The sequence below is a fragment of the Aquarana catesbeiana genome, linkage group LG09, assembly GCF_042186555.1.
Source record: "Aquarana catesbeiana isolate 2022-GZ linkage group LG09, ASM4218655v1, whole genome shotgun sequence".
Taxonomy (NCBI): domain Eukaryota; kingdom Metazoa; phylum Chordata; class Amphibia; order Anura; family Ranidae; genus Aquarana; species Aquarana catesbeiana.
Genome location: NC_133332.1, coordinates 58,973,643 through 58,998,596, shown reverse-complemented (window position 1 = coordinate 58,998,596; position 24,954 = coordinate 58,973,643). Strand labels below are relative to the sequence as shown.

Below are 24,954 nucleotides of genomic sequence, written 5' to 3'. Positions count from 1 at the left end.
GAGGAAGGCCCAGGGAGAGACAGGCAGTGACGGATCCAAGCATCACCATCCACAGCAGCCGCCCGATCCATCATCTGACGCAGCAAATGCTCCATGACAGGTAAGTGCAGATGTGCTCCTCTTCAAATCCTCGCCGTCTTCTGCCCAGTAATGACGCATCCTCTTCCTTTTATAGGCTGTATACTCGTGCCAGAGGACCGTTTGGGGCAACTGTCAAACTCGATCACCAATCAGAGGTAAGTAATTTATTAATAATTATTTATTTATTTATTTATTTATTTATTTATTTATTTTTTTATTTAAATAACTTTATTTAAATTTAAAAAGTAGGTCTGCCACGATCCCACAGGTGGTGGGGCAGGGACATTTCATGCCCTGCCCTTCACCTTTATTTCTTCCTGCTCCGCCCACCAGTACTGGAACTATGAAAGCCCCGACTTATCCAGAGAAACGAGGACCCGAGGAGAGAGCTAGTCTTTCTCTTTTCAAGCTTCTTGTGGCAACACAAAGCATAGGATGGTGGGCTCTGGTAACCACTTACTCCTGTCAGTAATTAGCTGTGAAGTAAACAGTCATGGGTTATACCATACTGTCTCTAAAGTCCCGGCTACGGCATCTCTGACAGCGAGAGGCTGGAGTGATATTCAGCTGTCAGGGATGCTGTAGCTGGAACTACAGAGGCAGTATTGGAAAATGCTTACTCCACAGCTAGTGGCTGCAGTTCTCCCAGGAATTTGGCATCCTACTGAAAGATAGTCCCACTTGCAGCACTACAAGTTAGCAGGGGTGCCAAAATGAAGTTATCACAAACACTTTCTGACCTTGGGGTGTGCTTGGGCATTAGGGTGTGCCCACACCTATGGTTCACACTATTGCGAATTGCATGTGGGTCTCACTGCATCCAATTCACATGACAGGAAACTGAAGAAGGAGGGTCCTGTGTGTCTTTGGCTCCATTTCAAGTCCGAATTCAGGCAAAAATGTGGGCCTGATTTGTCCCTGAAAAGGAGAACAGGAACACACCAGACCCCTGCTGTGATCCGCTCCACACAATAGTGTGAACCCAACCTAAAAGATGCAGAAGATGCATAAATGTTTAAATTGATAAAAAAAAAAGAATTTAATATTATGTTACCACACAAGTCTGCAAAAAAAAAAAATAGCCCGTAATAACAAACTCATTTGAGCATAAAAAGAGATTTATTAGGATTTCAATTACTTATTCTTTAATTGATGTATTATCACATAGTAGCATGAAAGCTTATTCCTGAATGAGGATTTATGGACTGCCCTGAGTTGGAGGCCTTCCAGGGTTGCTCCACCCAATCAAACAAAAGCAGATCTCTCTATATAAACTCTGCAGCTCCGTGTGTCTCAGTTTTCTTTTCCACAATGGACATAACAGGGATATTAATAGGGATCCTCATACTGATCTGCTGTTTCTTCATCTATTCGACATGGGACACAATGCACAGAAGACATAAACTCCCTCCAGGTCCTACACCTCTGCCCCTTATTGGAACTTTGCTGCACATTAAATACGGTGAGCTAGTGAGCTCATTAATGAAGGTTGGTATCTTTTTAATTCTATGTACAAGTCCTTGTTTGAAAAGGGTGATTTTTTTAGGGGTAGCATAATCATATAAGTTGGCCAAGGAATATAATTTAGATCATAACTAGGAATCCAGGAGAAAAGCTCCCTGAAATGACTTTTCTTTCTTATATTGAAGCTGTGGAAGCAATATGGTCCAGTCTACACTTTGTACTTTGGTTCTCGTCCCGTGGTTGTCATATGTGGATATGAAGCGGTGAAGGAAGCTCTGGTAGAAAAAGCAGAAGAGTTTGGTGCTCGGGGTCCTTTACACCACATTGAGAAATTCACCCAAGGCTATGGTAAAAAGCTCATGACTATTATCACTTGTCCAGTCTACTCCAAATGATTTACTGTATACCGTATATTGAGCGACTATTCAATATTTACACCTAAAGCAGAACTATATGCAAAACTTTTTTTACATTTTGGATAGAGTAAGAGAGGGTTATAACTCCGTCAGATTTGTTTTCGCCATCTGTGTCCCATTGCGGAGATTTCCCTTCCCTTCCTGTCCTATAGCTAAACAGGAAGTGAGAGGAAATCCCTGCAAATTAAGGTAATTTCTTGGGGATTCCCAGATCACCAGAACTAGTTTCCCCATTGGAAGAGTTTCCCTCTATTACTTTTCTGGGGACAATCCAAAATTTGGGATTTTCTTATACTTTCACTTTCTATTTGAATGGTAAACAGGACACATAAAGAGGATGAATCTCCCTAATGGGGCACAAACAGCAATAAATGGGGACACTTCTTCTAATGGGGACACAAGTTCTGGTGAGCTGGGGGTCCCCAATGAATCCCCTTAATTTGTAGGGATTTTCTCTCACTTCCTGTTTGGCTATGGGACAGGGAGTGAAGGGAAATCTCCCCAATAGCATAAAATGTGATTTTGGTAGCTTCCTTTTTTCACTTCCTGTTTAGTGCTAGTTAGTCTAGTCCTAGCTAGACCCTCCCCACCTCTTTCATTTTCCAATTGTCAATGTTAGATATTTGCATGCAGAGACAGGGGTAAAAAAAGTTGTTGTCTTCATATACTTCACAAGACTTGAAGAAAATCCTATGTACTGCAATTAGCTAAAGTAAAAAAGCATTAGATTCAACTTCTGTGTCTTATTGAAGAGTTAAGCAGCCTGTGGCCGATGCCAAGTCAGCAAGTGAGCATACTGTTCAGTCAGACTGGGTCTAAGGAGGTATGTCAAAGCATAAAGCTGCATTTAAAACAGAACATACAGTGAATTAAAGAGGTTGTAAACCCTGCTTTTTTGTTGTTTTTGTTTTTTATAAAAATAACAAACATGCCTATACTTACCTGCTCTGTGCAATCGCTTTGCACAGAGCAGCCCCGGTCCTCCTCTTCTGGGGTGCCCAGCTGGTGCTCCAGGCCCCTCCACTTCATCGGGTGCCCCCAGAGAGAGCTGCTTTCCATTGGGGCATCCCTGCAGGCTCCCACTCGAGTCCCACTGCTGCGTCCATTGGCACAGATGGCAGGACTGCTCCAGTGTCACTGGATTTGATTGACAGCAGCAGGAGCCAATGGCTCCTGCTGCTATCAGTCTGTCCAATTAGGAGAGAGACAGCGGCTGAAGCCACTGGGCTCATGCTCAGCACTGGAACAATTGAGTTTAGGTAAGAAAAAAAAGGGGGGGGGGGGTCTTGGGGGAGCTGCAGTACAGAAGGTTTTTCACGCTAATGTATAGAATATAGGGTAAAAAACTGAGGCTTTACAACCACTTTAAATTTCACAGGACTTCTAGATAGTAATGTGGCCTCAGCATTAAACACATCTGTGCTATAAAAAACATGACGGTGTACATCTATAGGGGTTAATCTACAATGCAGGATAAAAATTAGATACAAACAAATCCATTCAGCAGAAAGATTTTGTCCCATGAGTAAGTTTAAGTGGCAAATTTTCACATTTGACTGATGCATACCTTAAATCAAAACCAATTTCTAATTCAGGGTTAAGTCTCAGCAACGGGGAAAGGTGGAGAATCATACGGACCTTCACATTAAAAACACTGAAGAGTTTTGGGGTCGGAAATAAGACTATTGAAGGGAAGATACAAGAGGAAGCATTGTGTTTGGTGGAAGAATTCAGTAAGTTTCAAGGTTAGTACAAAGAATTTCATTAGAATTAACTACAGTACTTCCCGACTGGGCTATAGCCAAAGATGGCTACAGCTTGGTCGTCCAGTTCTGGGAGGGTGTCCATGGGTGTCCTCCCAGAGCCCCACCTCCCACGTACCCCCTGGGGTGCTCATTCGCCCTTCGGACACAGCTTTACAGATTACAGATCATTGTAAGGCTCCATTCACACTTGTACAACTTTAAAAATTGGTGCAATTTCCATTGCGACTTTACCGTGTGACTTGACGGGACTTTGATGCAACTTTTATGTGACTGGATGAGTGCAACTTGTGCAGAAATGAAACATTGGTTAGTTTTTTTTTTTTTTATTGTCTAACAAATTCCAAATTTCCAGAACAATCGGAATTTGAATCGGTCGAATTGATTCACAGATTCAAATTTTGTGTGAAGAATTGTTTTGGAGCGGCCTCCACATCCTTAACAACCAATGACTCATCAGCTGTCAGTGATGTTCCCCACTGACAGCTGAATGTAAAAAAATGTATGTAGCTGAATGTAAAATCTCCACTGGCTTAAAGCGGAGTTCCACACAAAAATGGAACTTCCGCTTTTCGGAACCCCCCCCCTCCGGTGTCACATTTGGCACCTTTCAGGGGGGAGGGGGGTGCAGATACCTGTCTAAGACAGGTATTTGCACCCACTTCCGGCATAGACTCCCATGGGAGTCTATGCCTCTTCCCGTCCCGACCGCGCTGTCTGCTGGGAACACACAGCTCCCAGGAGAGAGCGGGGACCACTAGGGACGCACAGCGCGACTCGCGCATGCGCAGTAGGGAACCGGGAAGTGAAGCCACAATGCTTCACTTCCTGATTCCCTCACCTAGGATGGCGGCGGCAGCTGCCGAGAACCGAGCGGGTTCTCTGCGTCCCCTGCCGACATCGCTGGACCCCGGGACAGGTAAGTGGCCATGTATAAAAAGGCAGCAGCTGCAGTATTTGTAGCTGCTGGCTTTTAATATTTTTTTTTTTTGGCGATGTGGGTGAACCCCCCGCTTTAAGCCAATGCTGTACCATGCAGGTGTAGTTTTTTTTTTTTAAATTGATCGATTGCCTAATTGTATGTTTATTTACACCTTCACTTGCTGTGATCACAGCATATTTTGCATGGTTTTGCATGTGGCTCAGATTGTCACGGCTAAACCGGGTACACCCCCCCCCCCAAAAAAAAGGTGCCAAAAGTGGCAGTGGAAGGGGGGAGGGTTATCAAGCTTGATGTGATAATGACTAAGCCCCTCCTCTTCATGACATTCACAAAAAGGGGCGGAGCATGGGTGACCTTAAAATTATGCCCCCCCCTGAAAAAAGTGTGGATGCCCATTCACACCGATTGAACTTTTGATCAGTCAATGGCCAGCTTTATTCTTCTAGTCCTTAGAGGTTTCTAGTCAACTAGAGAGATCAGTTTTGGAATAATTTAAAATGTAAATGTAAGATCTTAGGGTAAAGCACGGTTGAGATCAAAGTCACATGATAATATTTTCTGTTCCAGATGTTGAATTAGATCCAGATGATCTGCTTATGATTTCCTTCTCCAACGTTCTCTGTTCTATCATATTTGGAGATCGCTTTGATTACGAAGATGAGAAGTTTATTAAACTTCTGGACATTGTCAGGGAGTCGTTCAGTGTTGCGAGTTCCACATGGGGACAGGTAAAATTATGTTTATAACTTGCAGGGAATTTTTTTTTATGGAAGAATTTACTACCACTTTAAGAGGATCAACAATAACCAACATGGACCTGAGACTGAGCCTCTCTCTAACAGCTATCCTTATTTGCTTGACTTTTTTGGGTGCCCCTGGTATGTCCTGGTTCAACAGTCAATAAATGCGGGCGAACATAAGACCTAAACCGCCTAGATTCCCATCTCCCAATCCTCTTTACTGCTGCCTCATCCAATCCCCACTGAACTGCTTCCGTAGCCGCCCCTATCCTAAATGAATGGGATGAAAACTTTTCACCCTCTAAACCTAATGCCCCCAAACATCTTTTGAAAATCGCATTAAATTGAAATCGTGATAAAAACGAGCCATCCTGGTGTCTTAAAAAGGGGGCCTCACCCCCCGGGCGTATCGCTACAAACTCACGCACCAATTTTACTGGGCACAAAGGAGAACCGGGCAACGAAAAAACTTTCACCGTCTTACCCCTGCCCCGCTGATCCGTCTTTGACTTCCTAACTAATATGGACAACCTATCATCCCCACATCGAACGTCAGACTCCCCCAACCCCCTTTTACTCTTTTGGAGGGACTAACTAACTCACTGATCCGAAATGCACCAAAGAACGCTAATGCGAATGTCGCCCTGAACAACACCACCTCGTATCCAGGCGAGCAAACATTGTCCAAACATCCAACTATTTGACCCAACAACTGGAACGAAACAGGCCGCCTGGAGTCCCTCCACGGCTTAGCCCGCCTGTAACCCTTCATAACCTGCCTAACCCAAAAATCTTTCGTAAAGTCCGGTAAACTTTGAAATTTTAACCAAAACACCAAATCTGCCAACTTCTTCCCCATCCCCGACACCGACACCCCATCATCTAAATTCCTGGAAACGAAGTATAAAACTAACAACTTCTTCCTGTCCTTCCTGCTACTGTCTCAGCAGAGATACCCATTATTGCCATACCCTGTTGTGCCACGTCGTATCGCTCACCGACCGTTTTATCCAGTCTGCTAGTCCTCCAAGGCAAGCCTCCACAGCCAGTCTGGACACGGGACCCCTTCCTCCTCCGCCCCAGGTGCCAACTCCCGGAACCTGTCCCACTGAAAGCGAGACAGTGCATCAGCCACTACGTTTTCCACTCCTGGGAGGTGCACAGCATATATAAACATGTTTAGCTGTAGGCATCTCAAGACCAGGTGTCTAAGCAACCTAATCACCAGCGGTGACGCTGCTGATACCTTATTAATCACCTGCACCACTCCCAAGCTGTCCCCATGAAACCTAACTTTTAAATTCCTAAACAACTCACCCCATAACTCTACTGCTAACACCACCGGGAACAGTTCCAACAGTAACATGTTCTTCAGCAGACCTGCCTCCTTCCACGATTGTGGCCATGGCCCCGCACTCCACTTACCCCGAAAAAAGGCTCCAAAACCTGCTGCACCCATTGCATCTGTAAACAACTCCAGATCAAAGTTGCTCACTGGCCCTGACATCCACAACGCCCTGCCGTTGAACTTAGCCAGGAACGTGTGCCAAACCTTCAGATCCTCCCAGTGAGCCTTCAGCAAGCATATGTAGTGCCTCGGCGAATCCACCCCCGACGTACTTGCAGACAGCCGCCTGCAAAATACTCTTCCCATAGACAAAATTCGACACGCAAAGTTCAACTTACCTAGTAATGATTGTAACTCCCGTAGTTGAACTTTTCGTCCCCGAATTTCCTCCTGCAACGCCGTCAACTTGTCCTCGGGTAGCCTACACTCCATTGCTTCGGTGTCTAGAATAATACCCAAGAAACTCAACTCCGTAGTTGGACCCTCTGTCTTCTCCGGGGCCAGCGGGATGCCAAACTTCTCCGCAATATGTTCCAACGTCGCCAACAAGACCGCAAAGACTTCCGATCCAGGGGGACCCACGCAGAGAAAATCGTCCAAGTAGTGGATGATGGAGTTCAATCCCGCGACGTCCCGTACCACCCACTCAATGAAGGAACTAAACTTTTCAAACAGAGCGCAAGATATCGAACACCCCATAGGCAAACAACGATCTACATAAAATTCGTCCTGCCAACAACAACCCAATAAACGAAAACTCTCCGGATGCACCGGTAACAAACGGAAAGTCGACTCTATGTCCGCTTTTGCCAACAGTGCCCCTTGCCCATACCTCCTAACCCAAAATACTGCTGCATAAAAGGACGTGTAAGATACCGCACACTCCTCTGGGTCAATGGCATCATTCACCAACCCCCCTTTTGGGTATGACAAGTGGTGTATCAGCCTAAACTTATTAGGCTCTTTTTTTGGCACCACACCTAGCGAGGACACCACTAAATCCGGAATCGGTAATTCTGCAAAAGGGCCACTCATACGGCCCAACCTAACTTCTTTTTGCAACTTTTCCTTAACCACGTCTCCATGCAGCAACGCTGACTTCAAATTGTGAGACATCGGGGGTGTGTCAACCAAGCGAGAAGGGATTCTAAAACCCTCTAAAAACCCCCGGGCTAACAACCCCGCTGCCACCTTGTCAGGGTTCCTATCGAGGAAGGGCTCCATCCTTCCCACTTTCACCGGCGTTGTCCCCTTTAGCAACAGACTCGCCGGCACGGCCTTTTTCGTGTTTGAAACACCGCGACACCGGGTGTCCCCCCCCACAACATTCATGCTTGTATTTGCACGACCCTCCAAATCTACAGGACCCCTCGTTAAATTGCCAACAAACCCCTTTCTTTCTTGTGGCCGACTGTCCGGAGTTTGCTGATCCACCGCCCCCCCCCCGAAAAAACTGACCTGTCGGCCTAGCCGAAGTCATGAGGCGCATCCATAGGCTGATGTCCTTATGGTCCCACCTCAATGCTGGGCGGATGGCCCTCCGCTGTCGGAATTGCTCATCATACCGCAGCCAAGCCGTGCCCCCGTAGACTCTATAAGCTTCTCCCACGGCATCCAAATAGCAAAATAATGCCGAACAGTGCTCAGGATTCTTCTCCCCTATCATACTTGCCATGATCGCGAAAGCCTGTAGCCAGTTCGTAAATGTCCTGGGTATCAGCCTATACCGTCTTTTTTCTTCATCCTCTTTCTTATTATCCTCCGGCTTAACTCTATCCAAATTAAACTTCTCCAGGGGTAAGAGCGAAAAAATCTATACGTACTCCCCCTTCCAAATTTTTTCCCTCACTTCTGGCTTCAAGTGCGCCCCAAGCAGCCCCTCAAAGCACACATACACCTCACATTTTGCAGCATCTGCTAACCGCACTAAGTCTTGTTTCTTCGCCCCCTCCCCCGTTGCCCCTTCAGGTGTCTTAGGAACCTCCGCCTGCACTGCCACCCCCGCGACTTCAGTCGCCGGCGCCGCTCGCTCCTCAATAGGCACCGAAGGAGTCCCCGTGTCTGTGACCAAGCCCTCGCGGCTCCCCCGTCCCTCCCCTGGATCAACCCATGCCACCGCCGGAGACTGACTCCCGCTTGGCCCTGGCTCAAACCTTTTTAATAATTCCTTCAAACCCGTTACAAACCCTTGTAGCCCTGCATCCGCCGATGCGCGGTCTGCTACCTGCGCGGCCGGATTCACAGGCACGGTCGTTACTGACCACCCGCTGAGCCCCGCCCTCCCCCACTACCCCCCGCCCCCACATCACACCCCACATCACATGCATCATTACAATTCTTCTTACCCCGATGCCTGGGGGGGATTCCACCAGCCGATGGTCCCGTCTCCACCGCCACCGACTCTTCTTGCTGCCCATCGCTGTCCGACTGCGACAGCTCTCCTTCCGATCTTTATTCACCCATCTCTTCACCGATCCTCACTAGCCCTCCAGCAGCTTCATCACTGGATGCCGAGGATCTGCTGTGCCTTTCCCTCCTCCTCCGCGCTGAGGATCCGCCCGCCGTTTTTTTGCTCGCCTTTTTTGGCCGAACGACCTCCTCCGTGCAGTGCCGCCCACAGCCACTGCCAGTGTCCCCCTCCTGCCTGTCTCTCCTCTTGGGGCCACCGACCACCGCACCTGAGTGACCGGCTGCCGCAGCAACATTCCTCCTCCGCTGTAGCCCTGCCCCTGCCGTAGTTCGGCCTGGGGCCTGGCTTTCAGAGCCTGAGCCTTCTTCACCAACATCCGAAGTAGGACTGCTGGCTCTCCTGTCTGTAGTGCTCCTGTCGCCGCCCTGGCCAACCACTTGCTTGTGCCCCCTCCTCCCCAACTCCTGCACCGCCGTGCGCTTCACGGGCAGCCTTGTAACAGGCTGACCCGCCCTGCCCTGCTGTCCTGCATTACCCGATCGTGGGGGATGGGGACTGATAGAGTGTCCGCTTCTGTGCTGCGCCGCCGCCTTCTTCAGGGGCGGCCCTGTGACAGCCTGACCCGCCTTCTCCCGCTGCTCATCTGTCCCTCGCGCCATTGTAGCAGAAGGGTCAGCAGTACTGTAACCCCCCTGCTCTGTGTTGCTGCCCGCTTCGCGGGAGGCCCAGAGACCGGCCTACCTGCACTCATCCTATGCCTCTGCGACTTCCCAGGGAGGGGCCCAGTGGCATCGGGTGAGAAGCGAGTAGGCGGCCTAGATCACCTGCCTCTCGCAGATGCGCTCTCTCCCCCCCGGGGCCGCTGAGTCAGACTCACCCAACGCCGCCACCAACCGACCCTCTAGCCATCCAGGCCCCCTGGACGCCACCTCTGCCTTCAGTCGGGCAAAAAGATCTTCCACGGCTGCCATGCTGCACGCTTGTTCCTCTCCACCAAACTGAGCTGGGGCGGGATCTTTCCCCCAGCTCAGTTAACTCTGCTCCACCCCCAACCCCAAAACTAACCAGTCACACACCACTTTACAACTACTTTTTTCCCCACCAAGTTCCCCTATTAACCCTGTCATGCCCGCCCTCTGCTTATTTCCTTGTTTATTGCTCCGGGCTTCCTATATTAGAAGAAGAAGATTAATGTCCCTGAAATGTCTACCCTACTTCACTTAACTTTGCAGTCTGCTCACTCTGTTCAGCTGAATTTTCCATAGTATATTGTTATATACTAAAGAGCTGCGTAAACTGCCGGCGCTTTATAAATCCTGTATAATAATAATAATAATAATAATATTAATAATACTCTGGATATCCTGCATTAGGGATGCACCAATAGTGATACATATCATAATTATATAGTTGGTGAGGTTGAAAAAAAAGTCCATCAAGTCCAACCTGTGTGTGTGCTTTTGTTAGTAGTACGGTGTATACCCCTGTATGTTATGGTCATTAAGGTGCCCATCTAATAGTTTTTGAAATTATCGATGCTCCCTGCTGAAACCACTGCCTGTGGAAGAGAATTCCACATCCTTACCGCTCTTATGCCCCATACACACGGTCGGACATTGATCGGACATTCCGACAACAAAATCCTAGGATTTTTTCCGACGGATGTTGGCTCAAACTTGTCTTGCATACACACGGTCACACAAAGTTGTCGGAAAATCCGATCATTCTGAACGCGGTGACGTAAAACACGTACGTCGGGACTATAAACAGGGCAGTAGACAATAGCTTTCATCTCTTAATTTATTCTGAGCATGCGTGGCACTTTGTGCGTCGGATTTATGTACACACGATCGGAATTTCCGACAACGGATTTTGTTGTTGGAAAATTTTATAGCAAGCTCTCAAACTTTGTGTGTCGGAAAATCCGATGGAAAATGTGTGATGGAGCCTACACACGGTCGGAATTTCCAACAACAAGGTCCTATCACACATTTTCCGTCGGAAAATCCGACCGTGTGTACAGGGCATTACAGTAAAGAACCCTCTACGCATTTTAAGGTTAAACCTCTTTTCTTCTAATTTTAGTGAATGGCTGCATGTCTTTTTAAAGTGAAGGTCCACCCTGAAAAAAAAAAATGCACCAAAAAATACCTAAAAAATGGAAGAAAAGACAAAAAAAATATTTTTACTTACTTGGAATGGCTGTTGCTAGGCAGTCTTCCTAATCTGCCTCTTCCTACACCGTGGTGATCTTCAGTCTTCTGCTCCCCGCGTTGTCTTCTGGGGAATGGGGCGCAGTGTGTTATGGGAACTGTGTGTGTCCCACAACACATTGCATCCCATTCACAAAGCGCCGCGCCGCTCGCGCATGCGCAGTAGGAAACTGGCAGTGAAGCCGCAAGGCTCCACTGCCTGTTTCCCTTACCTAGGATGGCGGTGCTGGGACCCGAGAACTGAGGGACAGGTCGGCCTTGGCCGGCTGACATTGCAGGCACCCAGGACAGGTAAGTACTTATTTAAAGTCAGCAGCTACAGTGTTTGTAGCTGCTGACTTTTAATTTTTTTTTTCTAAAGACGGAATCCCGCTTTAAATTCTCTTGTGCGGAAGAGTTTTATCCCTATTGTGGGGTCACCAGTACGGTATTTGTACATTGAAATCATATCCCCTCTCAAGTGTCTCTTCGCCAGAGACAGTAAGTTCAATGCTTGCAGTCTTTCCCCATTGCTGAGATCCTCCAGTCCCCTCATTAGCTTTGTTTCCCTTCTCTTGACCCTCTCCAGTTCCAGCACATCCCTCCTGAGGACTGGTGCCCAGAATTGGACAGCATACTCCAGGTGCGGCCAGACCAAAGTCTTGTAGAGTGGGAGAATTATCGTTTTATCTCTGGAGTGAATTCCCTTATTAATGCATGCCAATATCCTATTGGCTTTGCTTGCAGCAGTCTGGCATTGCAGGCCATTGCTGAGCCTGTCATCTAATAGACCCCCAGGTCCTTTTCCATCCTAGATTCCCCCAGAGGTTCTCCCCCTAGTAAGTAAACCAATACTATGTGGTGCGATTTGCATCAATACAAAATTAACTACCACTATTTTATTCTCTAGGGTGTCTGCTTTCAGAAAATATATAATGTTTAGGGGTTTGTGTAATCTTCAGGCCGAAAATAATTTTTTAAACGTGTGCAAAAAACGCAAAAACGGCTCTGGCAGCAAAAAGGTTAAAGGATCTCTAAAGCCAAGAACAACAATGTAATGAAGTAACAGTGACAACACTGCTACTTCATAGTACAGTATAGTGAGAGGGTATTGTTAGGACAGGAAGTTTGTTAATGGCAGGATCACCAAAATTAATATACTTTATTGCATGTTTATATCTTATAAAGACACTCTTGGAGTAAAGAATATACATTTGTTTTACTTTTTTTTTTTCCCACAAACATTTTTTATATATTCCGTACAATACAGACTACTCAAATAATAGATAGAAGTCCATGACAGTTGTAAACAATCCAGATAACAAATATAATCAAAATCATAGAGTACAACAAAAGGAACAGTACAGTATTTTTGATTATTTTTCAAGGCTGCATATCAAACAAGGAAAAATCTGATAACACAACTGATTAAGAGTATTACTTACGATTATTTAAACCCCGTATTTTGTATCTTGTGAGGTTCAGGAAAGCCAGCATGCGGGGACAGGATATGTAAAAATAACCAAGGAAAAAGAAGGAAATAAAGGAAAAGAAGATGAAAAAAGGGGGAGGGGAAGGAGAAGGGAAGGGAAAAGAGTCAGAGGGGAAAAATAGATTCGGGGTGAGGGTGAGTTAGGGAGTTGCTCTGCTCCCCTGTTCCCTTTTGTTTATTCTTGGGGAGACGGATTATACTAAAAATATGTGGATGGTGGACTCATCCAGGAATCACTAGGACTGGTAGCGCTCAGTAGTTTTGAAGCGAGTCCAGCAGAACCAGGTATCGTGAATTTGTGTAATCATTTTTGGCAGATATGTACAGTATAAGTTCTTCCATCTCCTCTATCCTAGAGAGTCTAGCAAATCATACTATAATTATTGGGACATGTTTAGAGCACCAGTGTACAGGAATGCAGAGTCTTGCGGCATTCACCATGTGCATAGCCAGTGATTTGTGGTAGTCTTTTCTGGATAAAGTCATGTGGTGTAAGAGAAATTGCGCTGGGGTGAAGTCCAGAGTGAACGTGGTCACTTGTGCAATGAGATTGTGGACCTCGCTCCAGAATGGATGGAGCATCTCACAGGACCACCAAATGTGAAGCATGGTGCCTTCTGCCCTTCCACGTCTCCAAAAAGTATTCGGTATAGAGAGGGAGAATTTATGTAGGCGAGATGGGGTTCTATACCACCAGGTTTCAATTTTATAGTAGTTTTCCTGAATAGCTACATTCAGGGAATCCTTATGTGTGTATTTGTGAATGTTATCCCATTCGTCATCTGTAAGGGAAGCCTGTAGGTCTCTCTCTGACACCAAGCCTGCCAGATTTGGATTCAAAAATACATTTATGGTAATGCACAAGGTGTTCACGCCCTCCTGTGTGTTTTTTTGCAGTGGTTTCCATGTGCGTAAAGATTTAAACAGCATAAGTTGCCTTGCCCACATTGTCATAGAATCTTGGGATAAAAAAAATTCAAAGTTGTCTATATGTCCGGAAGGGGAAGGACTTAGTGAAGGACATGGATACCAGCTTCTCATATGAAAGGGGTTTACCTTTCGAGAAAAATTGATGTGTAAGTACATCTCTATGTGGCCACACCTGATGTAGGAAAGACCCCACCTCTCCCAGTGGAAAATCAGGGTTTCCCCTTATCATACAAATAACAGTGTAGCGCTATAGATAATATCAGCAGACTAACACATTGCTCATGGCATAAATAATGAAAGTCCCCTTAAATGTGGATGATAAGAAAAAAAGAGTAAACAGAAAGTAGTCTCCTCTACGGTAGTGAGGGTGCTCTCAAATATTCATAAGGTGCAACGCAGATCTGTGATTCCACCACCAGTAAGCCAAACCGCTCACCTCAATCAATGAACCCCTGAACTAACAGATTGGTCAGACAAGGCTTTCACCACTCACAGTGGTCATGGATGGAGGCTTGATTAGGTAGATCAATAAGGTAAGTTGTCACATCACTTTAATGACCGTACTCTGTTGCTCAGAAATGTAGGAGCAAAGCATTGCTGATGCTGAATATTTGGGACCAGGTTACAGGAAAGAATAACCTAAAGCACTGCTGTCCCATACACACATCACCTCCAGGCAGACTCTTCTCCTCCATCAGGACAGGATTTTCAGCTAGGCATAGTGAAGGTTGTTCTAATACAGCAACAGGTACATCTCTATGTGGCCACACCTGATGTAGGAAAGACCCCACCTCTCCCAGTGGAAAATCAGGGTTTCCCCTTATCATGGTTAGGGGCCTGGAACTGAGGAAAAGGCAATGGATTTTGCCACCTTTCTGAAGCAGGCCGGGGAAGAGTGAATGAGGGGATGTGTCTTGATCTCTCATGGCCAGTGACAGGTAGATATCCATGAAAGCATGTGAAGCAGAATATGCGTGAATGAGTTTTCTAAGGACATGCAGATTTTATTGTCTGCGGAATACTCCAATCTAATAATCTTGTAAGGTGGCAAGCCAGGTAAAACTTGTGAAGGTACAATAAACCAACCCCCTCTTAAGTTTCGGGCATGTTACATAGTTACTTAGTAGGTGAGGTTGAAAAAAGGCACAAGTCCATCAAGTCCAACCTATGTGTGTGATTATATGTCAGTATTTCATTGTATGTCTCTGTATGTTGTGGTCGTTCAGGTGCTTATCCAAGTTATTTGAAACTATTGATGCCCGCATAGCTCCGCTTTCGCATCGTCATGACACATATCAAATGCTGCTGTGGGCCACGATTGACCTTCCTCTATACCCTGGCTCCCTCCCATCCACCGCCCAGCTGTAATAGGACCATGCCTGGCCCACTCTTTACGACTGTAGGACTCTGTTAAATATTCTGCGGGTCTGATCTCCCCTCACCTCCCACTTCTGCGACTTCTCCATTGTCCATTGTTTCCTCCAGGTTGTGAAAACTCGGCACAATTTTTATGGTGGACCACAAATGGGTTCAAGGATATCCACTCCCTGTTCACTCCTACTAGGATACTGTCATTCAATGCACTACGCTCTTCGCATGATATTCCCTTGCGTGAACACTATAGCTACCTACAACTTAGGCATTTCCTCCAGCAACTCATTAAATCCCGTCCTACCACATATATTCTGACCCCTTTTGCGAGTATATGTAGAGCTAGACCTCACTCTCCAGGCCTGATATCTCTGATTTATTCTTCTATAATCTCTGCAAGAAAACCCCTGATTAGACCCTATCGCCTTCAATAGGAAAAAGAACTGGGAAGGCAGCTTGACCCAAAGGACTGGCAGGCTATGACTATAGCCATTTCCAAATGCTCACGAAACGTCCTTATTATGGAAAATGCCTATAAAGTGCTATATAGGTGGTATTACACGCCAGCTAGACTGGCCAGCTTTATACCAACCTACTCTTCCCTCTGCTTTTGGGGATGCTCGCAGGAAGGTTCCATGGCACATATTTGGTGGTCATTCCCAAGGGCGTGCAGGTTATGGGTTAGGGTCTATGCTTTAATTCGGAATTTATTTCATGTTATTCTTAAAAGGGACTCCTTTGAAGCTCTTCTAGGCAAACCTGTTGCCGAATTGTTACGACCGGAAAGGCAACTGGCACAACATATTTTTACTGCAACTAAGCTGACAATTGCTAAGGCCTGGAAAACCCCTATGCTTAGTTTTGGGGCGGTTAAAAACGTATGAATGATGTCATGGTGAATCAGAAATTAACAGCTATTTTGTTAGACACGCATGACAAGTTTGTTAGAGTTTGGCGACCATGGATTACGTATACTCAACCTTCCCGGTTTGACAGTACGCTCCTTTCGATTTAAGGCTCCTCTGGCTCACACCTCATTGACTCTCTCTCTCTTCTTCTTCTCTTTTCTTACTCCCCCTCTCCTTCTCAGACTCTTTCTTCTCATATTGGTTGCTTCCTTCCTTCCAGTTCATAATGCTGAATGTACCGATTGCATATACCTGTCAGGCAGACAGGGATAGTTCTGATCGGATTGGTTATGCTTGATAACTTTGTATTTTCAATATTTCCCTTTGCTTCCCTCCTGAATCAGTTTAATTTTTGAGTTACATCCACATGGACAGGGAGACCTTTGATCAAAATTCTTATATGGCTATGCTGGGTTCTATAGGAGGACACTTTTGCTTACAGACGCCTTGGGCTCCCTGGGATGCCTTAGACTGCTCATCCCATGGAGCATTGAGGCTAGCACCAGCATATCTCTAATGTTTATGTCCCTTTCTTCTCACTTCCCATATGTACTTTATCTTTTATTTTTCCTGTTTGTCCCTTGCTTATTGCATTTCTGTAACCATCTATATATTGTCCTGATAAGTTGGCTAACATGCTAATAACATTTTTGTGAAAGAAACTATTGATGCCCCCTGCTGAGACCACAGGGGAATTCCGCATCCTTGCCGCTCTTACAGTAAAGAACCCTCTACGTAGTTTAAGGTTAAATCTCTTTTCTTCTTCCCTTCCGCAAAAAAAGTTTTATCCCTATTGTGGGGTCACCAGTATGGTATTTGTAAATTGAAATCATATCCCCTCTCAAGCGTCTCTTCTCCAGAGATAATAAGTTCAGTGCTGGCAACCTTTCTTTAATGTCCTCCAGGCCCTTTATTAGCTTTGTTGCCCTTCTTTGTACTCGCTCCATTTCCAGTACATCCTTCCTGAGGACTGGTGCCAAGAACTGGACAGCATACTCCAGGTGCGGCCGGACCAGAGTCTTATAGAGTGGGAGAATTATCGCTTTATCCCTGGGGTTAATCCCTTTTTTTAATGCATGCCAATATTCTGTTTGCTTTGGTAGCCGTAGCTTGGCATTGCATGCCATTGCTGAGGCTATCATCTACTAGGACCCCCAGGTTCTTTTCCATCCTAGATTCCCCCAGAGGTTCTCCCCCTAGTGTGTAGATTGCATTCATATTTTTGCCACACAAATGCATTATTTTGAATTTTTCTACATTAAAACTCATTTGCCATGTAGTTGCCCACCCCATTAATTTGTTCAGATCTTCTTGCAAGGTTTCCACATCCTGCGGAGAAGTTATTGCCCTGCTTATCTTAGTATCGTCCGCAAATACAGAGATTAAGCTGTTTACTCAATCTTCCAGGTCATTTATGAACAATTTAAATAGGATTGGTCCCAGTACAGAACCCTGTGGGACCCCACTAAACACCCCTGACCATCCGGAGTATTCCCAATTTATCACCACCCTCTGAACTCGCCCTTGTAGCCAGTTTTCAATCCATGTACTCACTCTATGGTCCATGCCAACGGACCATATTTTGTACAGTAAACCTTTATGGGGAACTGTGTCAAATGCTTTTGCAAAATCCAGATACACCACATCTACGGGCCTTCTTTCATCTAGATGGCAAATCACCTCCTCATAGAAGGTTAATAGATTGGTTTGGCAAGAACAATTCTTTATGAATCTGTGCTGATTAATGCTAATGATACCGTTTTCATTACTAAAACCTTGTATATAGCCCCTTATCATCCCATCCAAGAGCTTGTATACTATTGATGTTAGGCTAACTAGTCTGTGATTCCCAGTGATGTATTTTGGGCCCTTTTTAAATATTGGTGCTACATTGGCTTTTCTCCAATCAGCTGGTACCATTCCAGTCAGTAGACTGGCAGCAAAAATTAGGAACAATGATCTGGCAATTACTTGACTGAGTTCCCTAAGTACCCTCGGGTGCAAGCCATCCAGTCCCGGTGATTTATTAATGTTAAGTTTCCCATGTCTAATTCTAATTCTGTCCTCTGTTAGCCATGGAGGTGCTTCCTGTGATGTGTCAAGAGGATAAACACTGCAGTTTTGGTTACTGAAGCCCCCCCGATTCCCTCGTGAAGACCGAGGAGAGGAATAAATTTAATTCCTTTGCCATCTCCCCATCCTTAACCAGATGCCCTTCCTCATTCTTTATGGGACCATTATGGTCTGTCCTCCCTTTTTTACTGTTTACAGTGTAAGATGGGAGTACTTGATACAAGGCAGAGAATTTTCTCCAGATAAACAATGAGCAGGCTTTTTTGTTGGACGCAAAAAAGAATGGCGGTAAATGGATCAGGATAATCTACAGCAGGTATAAAAAGTATAGAAGGATAGTCATTTTAATCAATGCTGAATCACAAACCACTGAACAACAAAACATTAAGATCCACCCAATCCTTAAGGTCAGTTTGTACTTTTCTTAAAGCTACATAGAAGTTGTGCGTGTATAACTCAGGTAACTTGGCTGGAATCTGAATTCCTAAGCATGTAATGACAACTTTTTTTCAAAGGAATAGGAAGAAATCTTGACAGTGGGTGACTCCATCTGGTGGGAGAGAGACTTTTAAGGCATGCAATTTGGAATAGTTCATTTTAAGGTTTGACAGGCCGCCAAACTGGTTTATGGCTCTTAATAGATTGGGCAGGGAGGCAAGAGGTTCTGCAAAGGCTGCAACCTTGAATTCCCTGTCTCCTATTTGTAGCCCCTTGAGATCCAAATCATAATTCAATCTGTTAAGAAAAGGTCCTAAGTGTTCCCCTTAATACTCATACCAGACCCAAAGCGCCTGGTAATGGACTGGGGTGGGGGATCCTATGCTCTTTTTTCCAATGAGTTTTATCCATGTTGCCGAGACCCGACAATTCATTACAGCCGCGATCAGTTTTAAATGACAATTTTTCCTGTAATTTTGCTGTGGTACTGTTCGAAACACAGGAAAAATGCGCTACTTTGCAGGCATACTTTAGACCCCCCCAGGCACAATATTTAAAGGAATATTTCATTTTTATTGTTTCACTTTAAGCATTAAAAAAATCACTGCTCCCGAAAAAATGTCTGTTTTTTTTAAATTTTTTTGCATTGATACATGTCCCCTGGGGCATTACCCGGGTCCCCAAACACTTTTTATGACAATGACTTGCATATAAGACTTTAAAATTGGCACTTTTGATTATTCATGTTCGTGTCCCATAGACTTTAAAGGTGTTTGTGTGTTCTCCCAAATTTTTTGCCTGTTCGCATGTTCTGCTGCAAACTGAACAGGAGGGTGTTCGACTCATCCCTAATTGTGACTTTAATAAATTATTGTATCTGAATGATCTTAAATTTATTGTACTTTCTTTGATGTATACCAATATTATTTGGAATAGGAAAGCTATCTGGATTGTCTTTTCAGTGACTGAGTTTTGATGGAAATCTTTCCAATTTTTCTAGCTGCATAGCATTCTTCCTACCCTTATGGAATACATTCCTGGACCTCATCATAAGACAACACTACTATCTGAGCAACTTGCTGCAAATATATTTGAGAAGGTGAAGTCCAGCCAAGAGACTCTGGATCCCAGCATTTCAAGGCACTTTATTGACAGCTTCCTTATTAAAATGGAACAGGTATTTATGTAATTAAATCTTTTACGTTTTTTATTATCATTTTAGTTTACAAAAATCTCAACTCCTAATGTGACAAAATTTACCATACTCAAAATAGCAAGTTATGGACAATGAGGGAGAGACAGCACAAAATATTGCAGGAGCATACCTGAGGCTGCACTGTCACAGGTTGATAAAGGATGCTTGGGATAGACTGGAATCACAGGGTGCACATTGCATATTGGAGTCTATGCATGATACAAAGTGCTCTAGGATCATTGGCCAGCACGGGATGCTCTGGCTTCACTGCTTGACACAGGATGCTCTTGGGTCATTGGACAATACAGGATGCTCAGGGTGCTCTGGGATCATGGGGGTTGAGGATACTTAAGATGATCTGAAATCACAAGGACCATAGGGTTCTACAAGGTGCTCTGGAGTCATAGGGGTCACAGAGTGATAAAGAATGCTCAGGGTACTCCTCAGTCACTTGGGTTACAGAGGTAACACAGGATGCTCAGGGTGCCTGGAGTCACAGGGGTCACAGTGGACATTGAGATTACAGGAGCAAATAAAGATAAGCACCAAGACAAAGTTTAGGACCAGGATGCAAGTGGTAGGAATAATACATGCTGGTTTAGCAGGAGCTTCAGTATCTTGAGAATCAAAAGAGTGTGTGATAGCATCAGCTCTAGAGTTGCAAGACCCAGGCTTGAATATCATCACACAGTCGAACCAAGAGTGCTGTGAGTACCCGAGTGCACGAGTGCTGTGAGTTCCAGAGTGCTCGAGTGCTGTGAGTAAATTAGTTGGTATGATGCCCAGCGGAGATGGAGATGCGACTCAGTGTACATCTTGCGGCATGTATGCGTTCCTTGATCATCTGATCGAGGGCAAATTCTGCTGTGCAAAATGTAAGCACATTGATTCCCTGGAAGCTCAGGTTCTGAATCTAGGGAAGCAACTGTCAACACTAAAAAGAATCCCCATCCCAAAGGGGAGCTGGGAACGTACCCGGCAGGTGTCGGCAGGGGCCAGCACAGAGGCGGGTGGAGACAAATATGTGCAGGCACCAGAGACGAATAGATGGGTGACAGTCAGGAAGGGTAGAGGGGAAAGTCAGGGAGGCCGATCCTGAGATGGAACATCCCAATAAGTACGCCCCACTGTGTGACATTGGTGAAACCAGTCAGGGACCAGAATTGCTGGAACAGAGTGACACCCCTAGCTGCCAGGGGAAGACCTCCTCCAGTAAGAGTGGGGGGGAGCCAAGGGGAAGGAAAGAAAAAAATTGGTAGTAGGGGACTCAGAAGGACAGAGAGGGCAATCTGTCACAAGGACCTAAAGCGCCGAACTGTATGTTGTCCACCAGATACTCTGGTTCGGCACATCACGGATCTGGTGGACAGATTACTGGGAGGGGGGGGCTGGGAAAGACCCAGCAGTCATGGTGCACATTGGCACCTATGACAAATTCAGAGGAAAATGGAGTGTCCTAAAAAACGATTTTAGGGATTTAGGAGCTAAATTGAGGAATAGGACCTCCAAGGTAGTATTTTCAGAAATACTACCGGTACCTTGAGCCACACCAGAAAGGCAGCGGGAGATTAGGGAACTAAACCAGTGGCTGAGGAGCTGGAGTACAAAGGAGGGGTTTGGATTCCTGGGGAACTTTATAGAAGGGACGGACTGCACCTAAATGAGGAGGGTGTAGATCTGATGGGAGTGAAGATGGCTGAAAAGTTAGAGGGGCTTTTAAACTAGGTGGCAGGAGGAGGGTCCAGACATAGAGATAGCCAGTGTGGAATGTATTTCAGTGGGTAGTATTGGGGGCATTAGTGGTAGGTTGACTAAAACACCTAAACCCATAGTAAGTACAGTAACAAGTCTTATTTGCAACCTCAGAACACCCAATAAGAAGATAGAATGTGTCCGGACAAAACTACAAGGCATGTTCACTAATGCCAGTCTGGCGGACAAGATGGGAGAACTAGAGCTGCTACTGTATGAGAAGGAATTAGATTTTGGGGGAACTTCAGAGACCTGGTTCAACAGCTCTCATGATTGGCTGGCAACCATGCAAGGGTATCCCCTATATCGCAGGGACAGGGAGGGTAAGAAAGGAGGAGGGGTATGCCTGTATATCAAAAATGATTTACGGGTGAATGTGAGGGATGACATCATTAATGGAGCAAGGGAATAGGTGGAATCCTTATGGGTATAGTTACAAAGGAAGGAAAACAAGGAGAAAGTAATACTGGCAGTATGCTATAGGGCCCCTAACCTGAGGGAGGAGGGGGAGACGGACCTCCTATCACAGTTTGGAATGGTAGCAAGGATGGGAAGTGTCATTATAATGGAGTATTTTAATTATCCAGAAATAGCCTGGGCAGAAGGAACCGCACATTCATCTAAGGCTCACCATTTCCTAAATGTCTTAAAGGAAAATTTCATGAGTCAGATGGTAAATGCACCAGCAAGAAACAATGCATTACTAGACCTACTGATTACTAACAATACAGACTTGATCACAGGTGTAGAAATACAGGGCAACTTAGGAAACAGCGATCACGGGTCAATTTGTTTCAGCATAAATCACACAAATAGGAAACATAACGGGAATACAAATACACTGAATTTTCAAAAGATCCAACTTCCAGAAACTACGCTCCTTGTTAGACAATACTAAATGGGATAAAATCCTAGGAACAAAGAACAAAGAGGAAAAATGGGTGTGCTTTAGGAGTATATTAAATAAGGGTTTTAGCCAGTGCATCCTAAAGGGTAATAAAATTAAAAGAGCTAATAAAAGCCCTTAATGCCAATGTCAAAATTCATATAAAAGCAAAGGCGAAGGCCTTTAAAAAATACAAGTCTGCGGGGTCATCATCAGCATTCCAACTGCACAAAGAATGCAATAAGAAATGTAATGCCCTGTACACACGGTCAGACTTTCCGACGGAAAATGTGCGATCGGAGCTTGTTGTCGGAAAAAATCCGACCGTGTGTAGGCTCCATCGGACTTTTTCCATCGGATTTTCCGACACACAAAGTTTGAGAGCAGGATCTAAAATTTTCCGACAACAAGCTCCGATCGCACATTTTAGGATCGTGTTTAGATCAATTCCGACGCACAAAGTGCCACGCATGCTCAGAATCAAGCAGAAGAGCCGCACTGGCTATTGAAATTAATTTTTCTCGGCTCGTCGTACGTGTCGTACGTCACCGCGTTCTTGACGTTCGGAATTTCCGACCAACTTTGTGCGACCGTGTGTATGCAAGACAAGTTTGAGCCAAGATCCGTCGGAAAAAATAGGATGGATTTTGTTGTCGGAATGTGCGATCGGGTGTACAGGGCACATTCCGACAACAAAATCCATCAGATTTTTTCAGACGGATCTAGGCTCAAACAGTCTTCACGAGGGAAACAGGGGGCTTCAGTAAACAAAACTGCAATGTTTATCCTCATGACACGTCAGAGGAAGCACCCTCATGTTTAACAGAGGATAAAATTAGAAACAGACTTGAAAAACTTAACATAAATAGGTCACCGAGACCAGATGGCTTGCACCCGAGGGTCCTTAAGGAACTCAGTCAAATAATTGCCAGACCGTTGTTCCTAATCTTTACGAACAGTCTACTAACTGGTATGATACCAGCTGATTGAAGAAAAGCCAATGTAGCATCAATCCTTAAATGACCAAGATATATTCCTGGGAACTACAGACCAGTTAGCCTAACATCAATAGTATGCAAGCTCTTGGAAGGGATGATAAGGGACTATATACAAGATTTTGGTAATGAAAACTGTATCATTAATAGTAATCAGCATGGATTCATGAAAAGTCGTTCTTGCCAAACAAATCTATTATCCTTCTATGAGGAGGTGAGCTGCCATCTAAATGAAGGAAGGCCTGTAGGCGTAGTGTATCTGGATTTAAAGGCATTTGATACAGTTTCCCACAAATGTTTACTGTACAAGCTAAGGTCTGTCTATACCTGGATTGAGAACTGGCTACAAGGGCAAGTTCAGAGGGTAGTGATAAATGGGGAGTACTCAGAATGGTCCAATGTGGAAAGGGGGGTTCCTCAGGTTTCTGTCCTGGGAACAATCCTATTTAATTTATTCATAAATGATCTGGAGGATGGGATAAACAGCTCAATCTCAGTATTTGCGGATGATACTAAGCTGAGCAGGGCAATAGCTTCTCCGCAGGATGTGGAAACCTTGCAAGAAGTTCTGAACAAATTAGTGGGGTGGGCAACTACACGGCAAATGAGGTTCAATGTAGAAAAATGTAAAATAATGCATTTAGGTGGCAAAAACATGAATGTAATCTACTCACTAGGGGAGAGCCTCTTGGGGAATCTAGGATGGAAAAGAACCTGGGGGTCCTAGTAGATGACAGGCTCAGCAACGGCATGCAGTACCAAGCTGCTGCAAGCAAAGCTAATAGAATATTGGCATGCATTAAAAAGGGAATTAACTCCATAGATAAAACGATAATTCTCCCACTCTACAAGACTCTGGTCCAGCCGCACCTAGAGTATGCCATCCAGTTCTGGGCTCCAGTCCTCTGGGCAGATATGCTGGAATTGGAGAGAGTACAGAGAAGGGCAACACAGCTAATAAAGGGACTGAAGGATCTTACAAGATTATAGGTTCTTTACGGTAAGAGCGGTAAGAATGTGGAATTCTCTTCCACAAGCAGTGGTTTCAGCAGGGAGCATAGATAATTTAAAAAAACTATTAGATGGGCACCTAAGCTACCACAACATACAGGAATATACAATGTAATATTGACATAAAAGCGCACACATACAGGTTGGATTTGATGGACTTGTGTCTTTTTTCAGTCTTACCAGCTATGTAACTATGTAACTAAGAGAAGAACATGGACCAACAGATATGCCTGGAATTCAGGTGGCAAGCAGTTTCTAAGAACCATATGAAATTGTGAAATGGTGATTTGAAGAGGTGATTAGCTTTTTCCCGGGGTGGGGGAATGCCAAGGCCTTTCCCCATGGAGCAGGAAGATCAAGGTGATAATTATACTGGTTTACAAACCTGTGGCAACAAAAATATCACCTATCACACTGAGGGGCCAATCAGGATGAGCCAGAGACAGGAGAAGAATAAGCCAAGTGATGATGATTTTCTAGGCTGCTGAGATGTAGAAGGCAAATGAAACTGCAAGCAGGCACATGGCGCTATCTGCTTTGCACATA

At 45.1% G+C, this 24,954-nt stretch overlaps 1 protein-coding gene across 2 annotated transcripts in view; it reads left to right on the top strand.

Annotated features, from left to right (window-relative positions):
• Positions 1-1,339: 1,339 nt before the first annotated feature.
• The window catches only part of LOC141107691 (cytochrome P450 2G1-like), a 48,567-nt gene continuing 24,952 nt past the window's right edge, over positions 1,340-24,954 (top strand). The window contains exons 1-5 of one of the 2 annotated variants that reach the window (XM_073598594.1): positions 1,340-1,569; positions 1,731-1,893; positions 3,557-3,694; positions 5,235-5,395; positions 19,570-19,746. In XM_073598594.1, the coding sequence (XP_073454695.1) occupies positions 1,393-1,569; positions 1,731-1,893; positions 3,557-3,694; positions 5,235-5,395; positions 19,570-19,746 (816 nt within the window). In that variant the 5' untranslated portion in view covers positions 1,340-1,392. Of the gene's footprint in view, positions 1,570-1,730; positions 1,894-3,556; positions 3,707-5,234; positions 5,396-19,569; positions 19,747-24,954 lie in introns of both variants that reach the window. The other variant, XM_073598593.1, reaches the window with a different exon arrangement.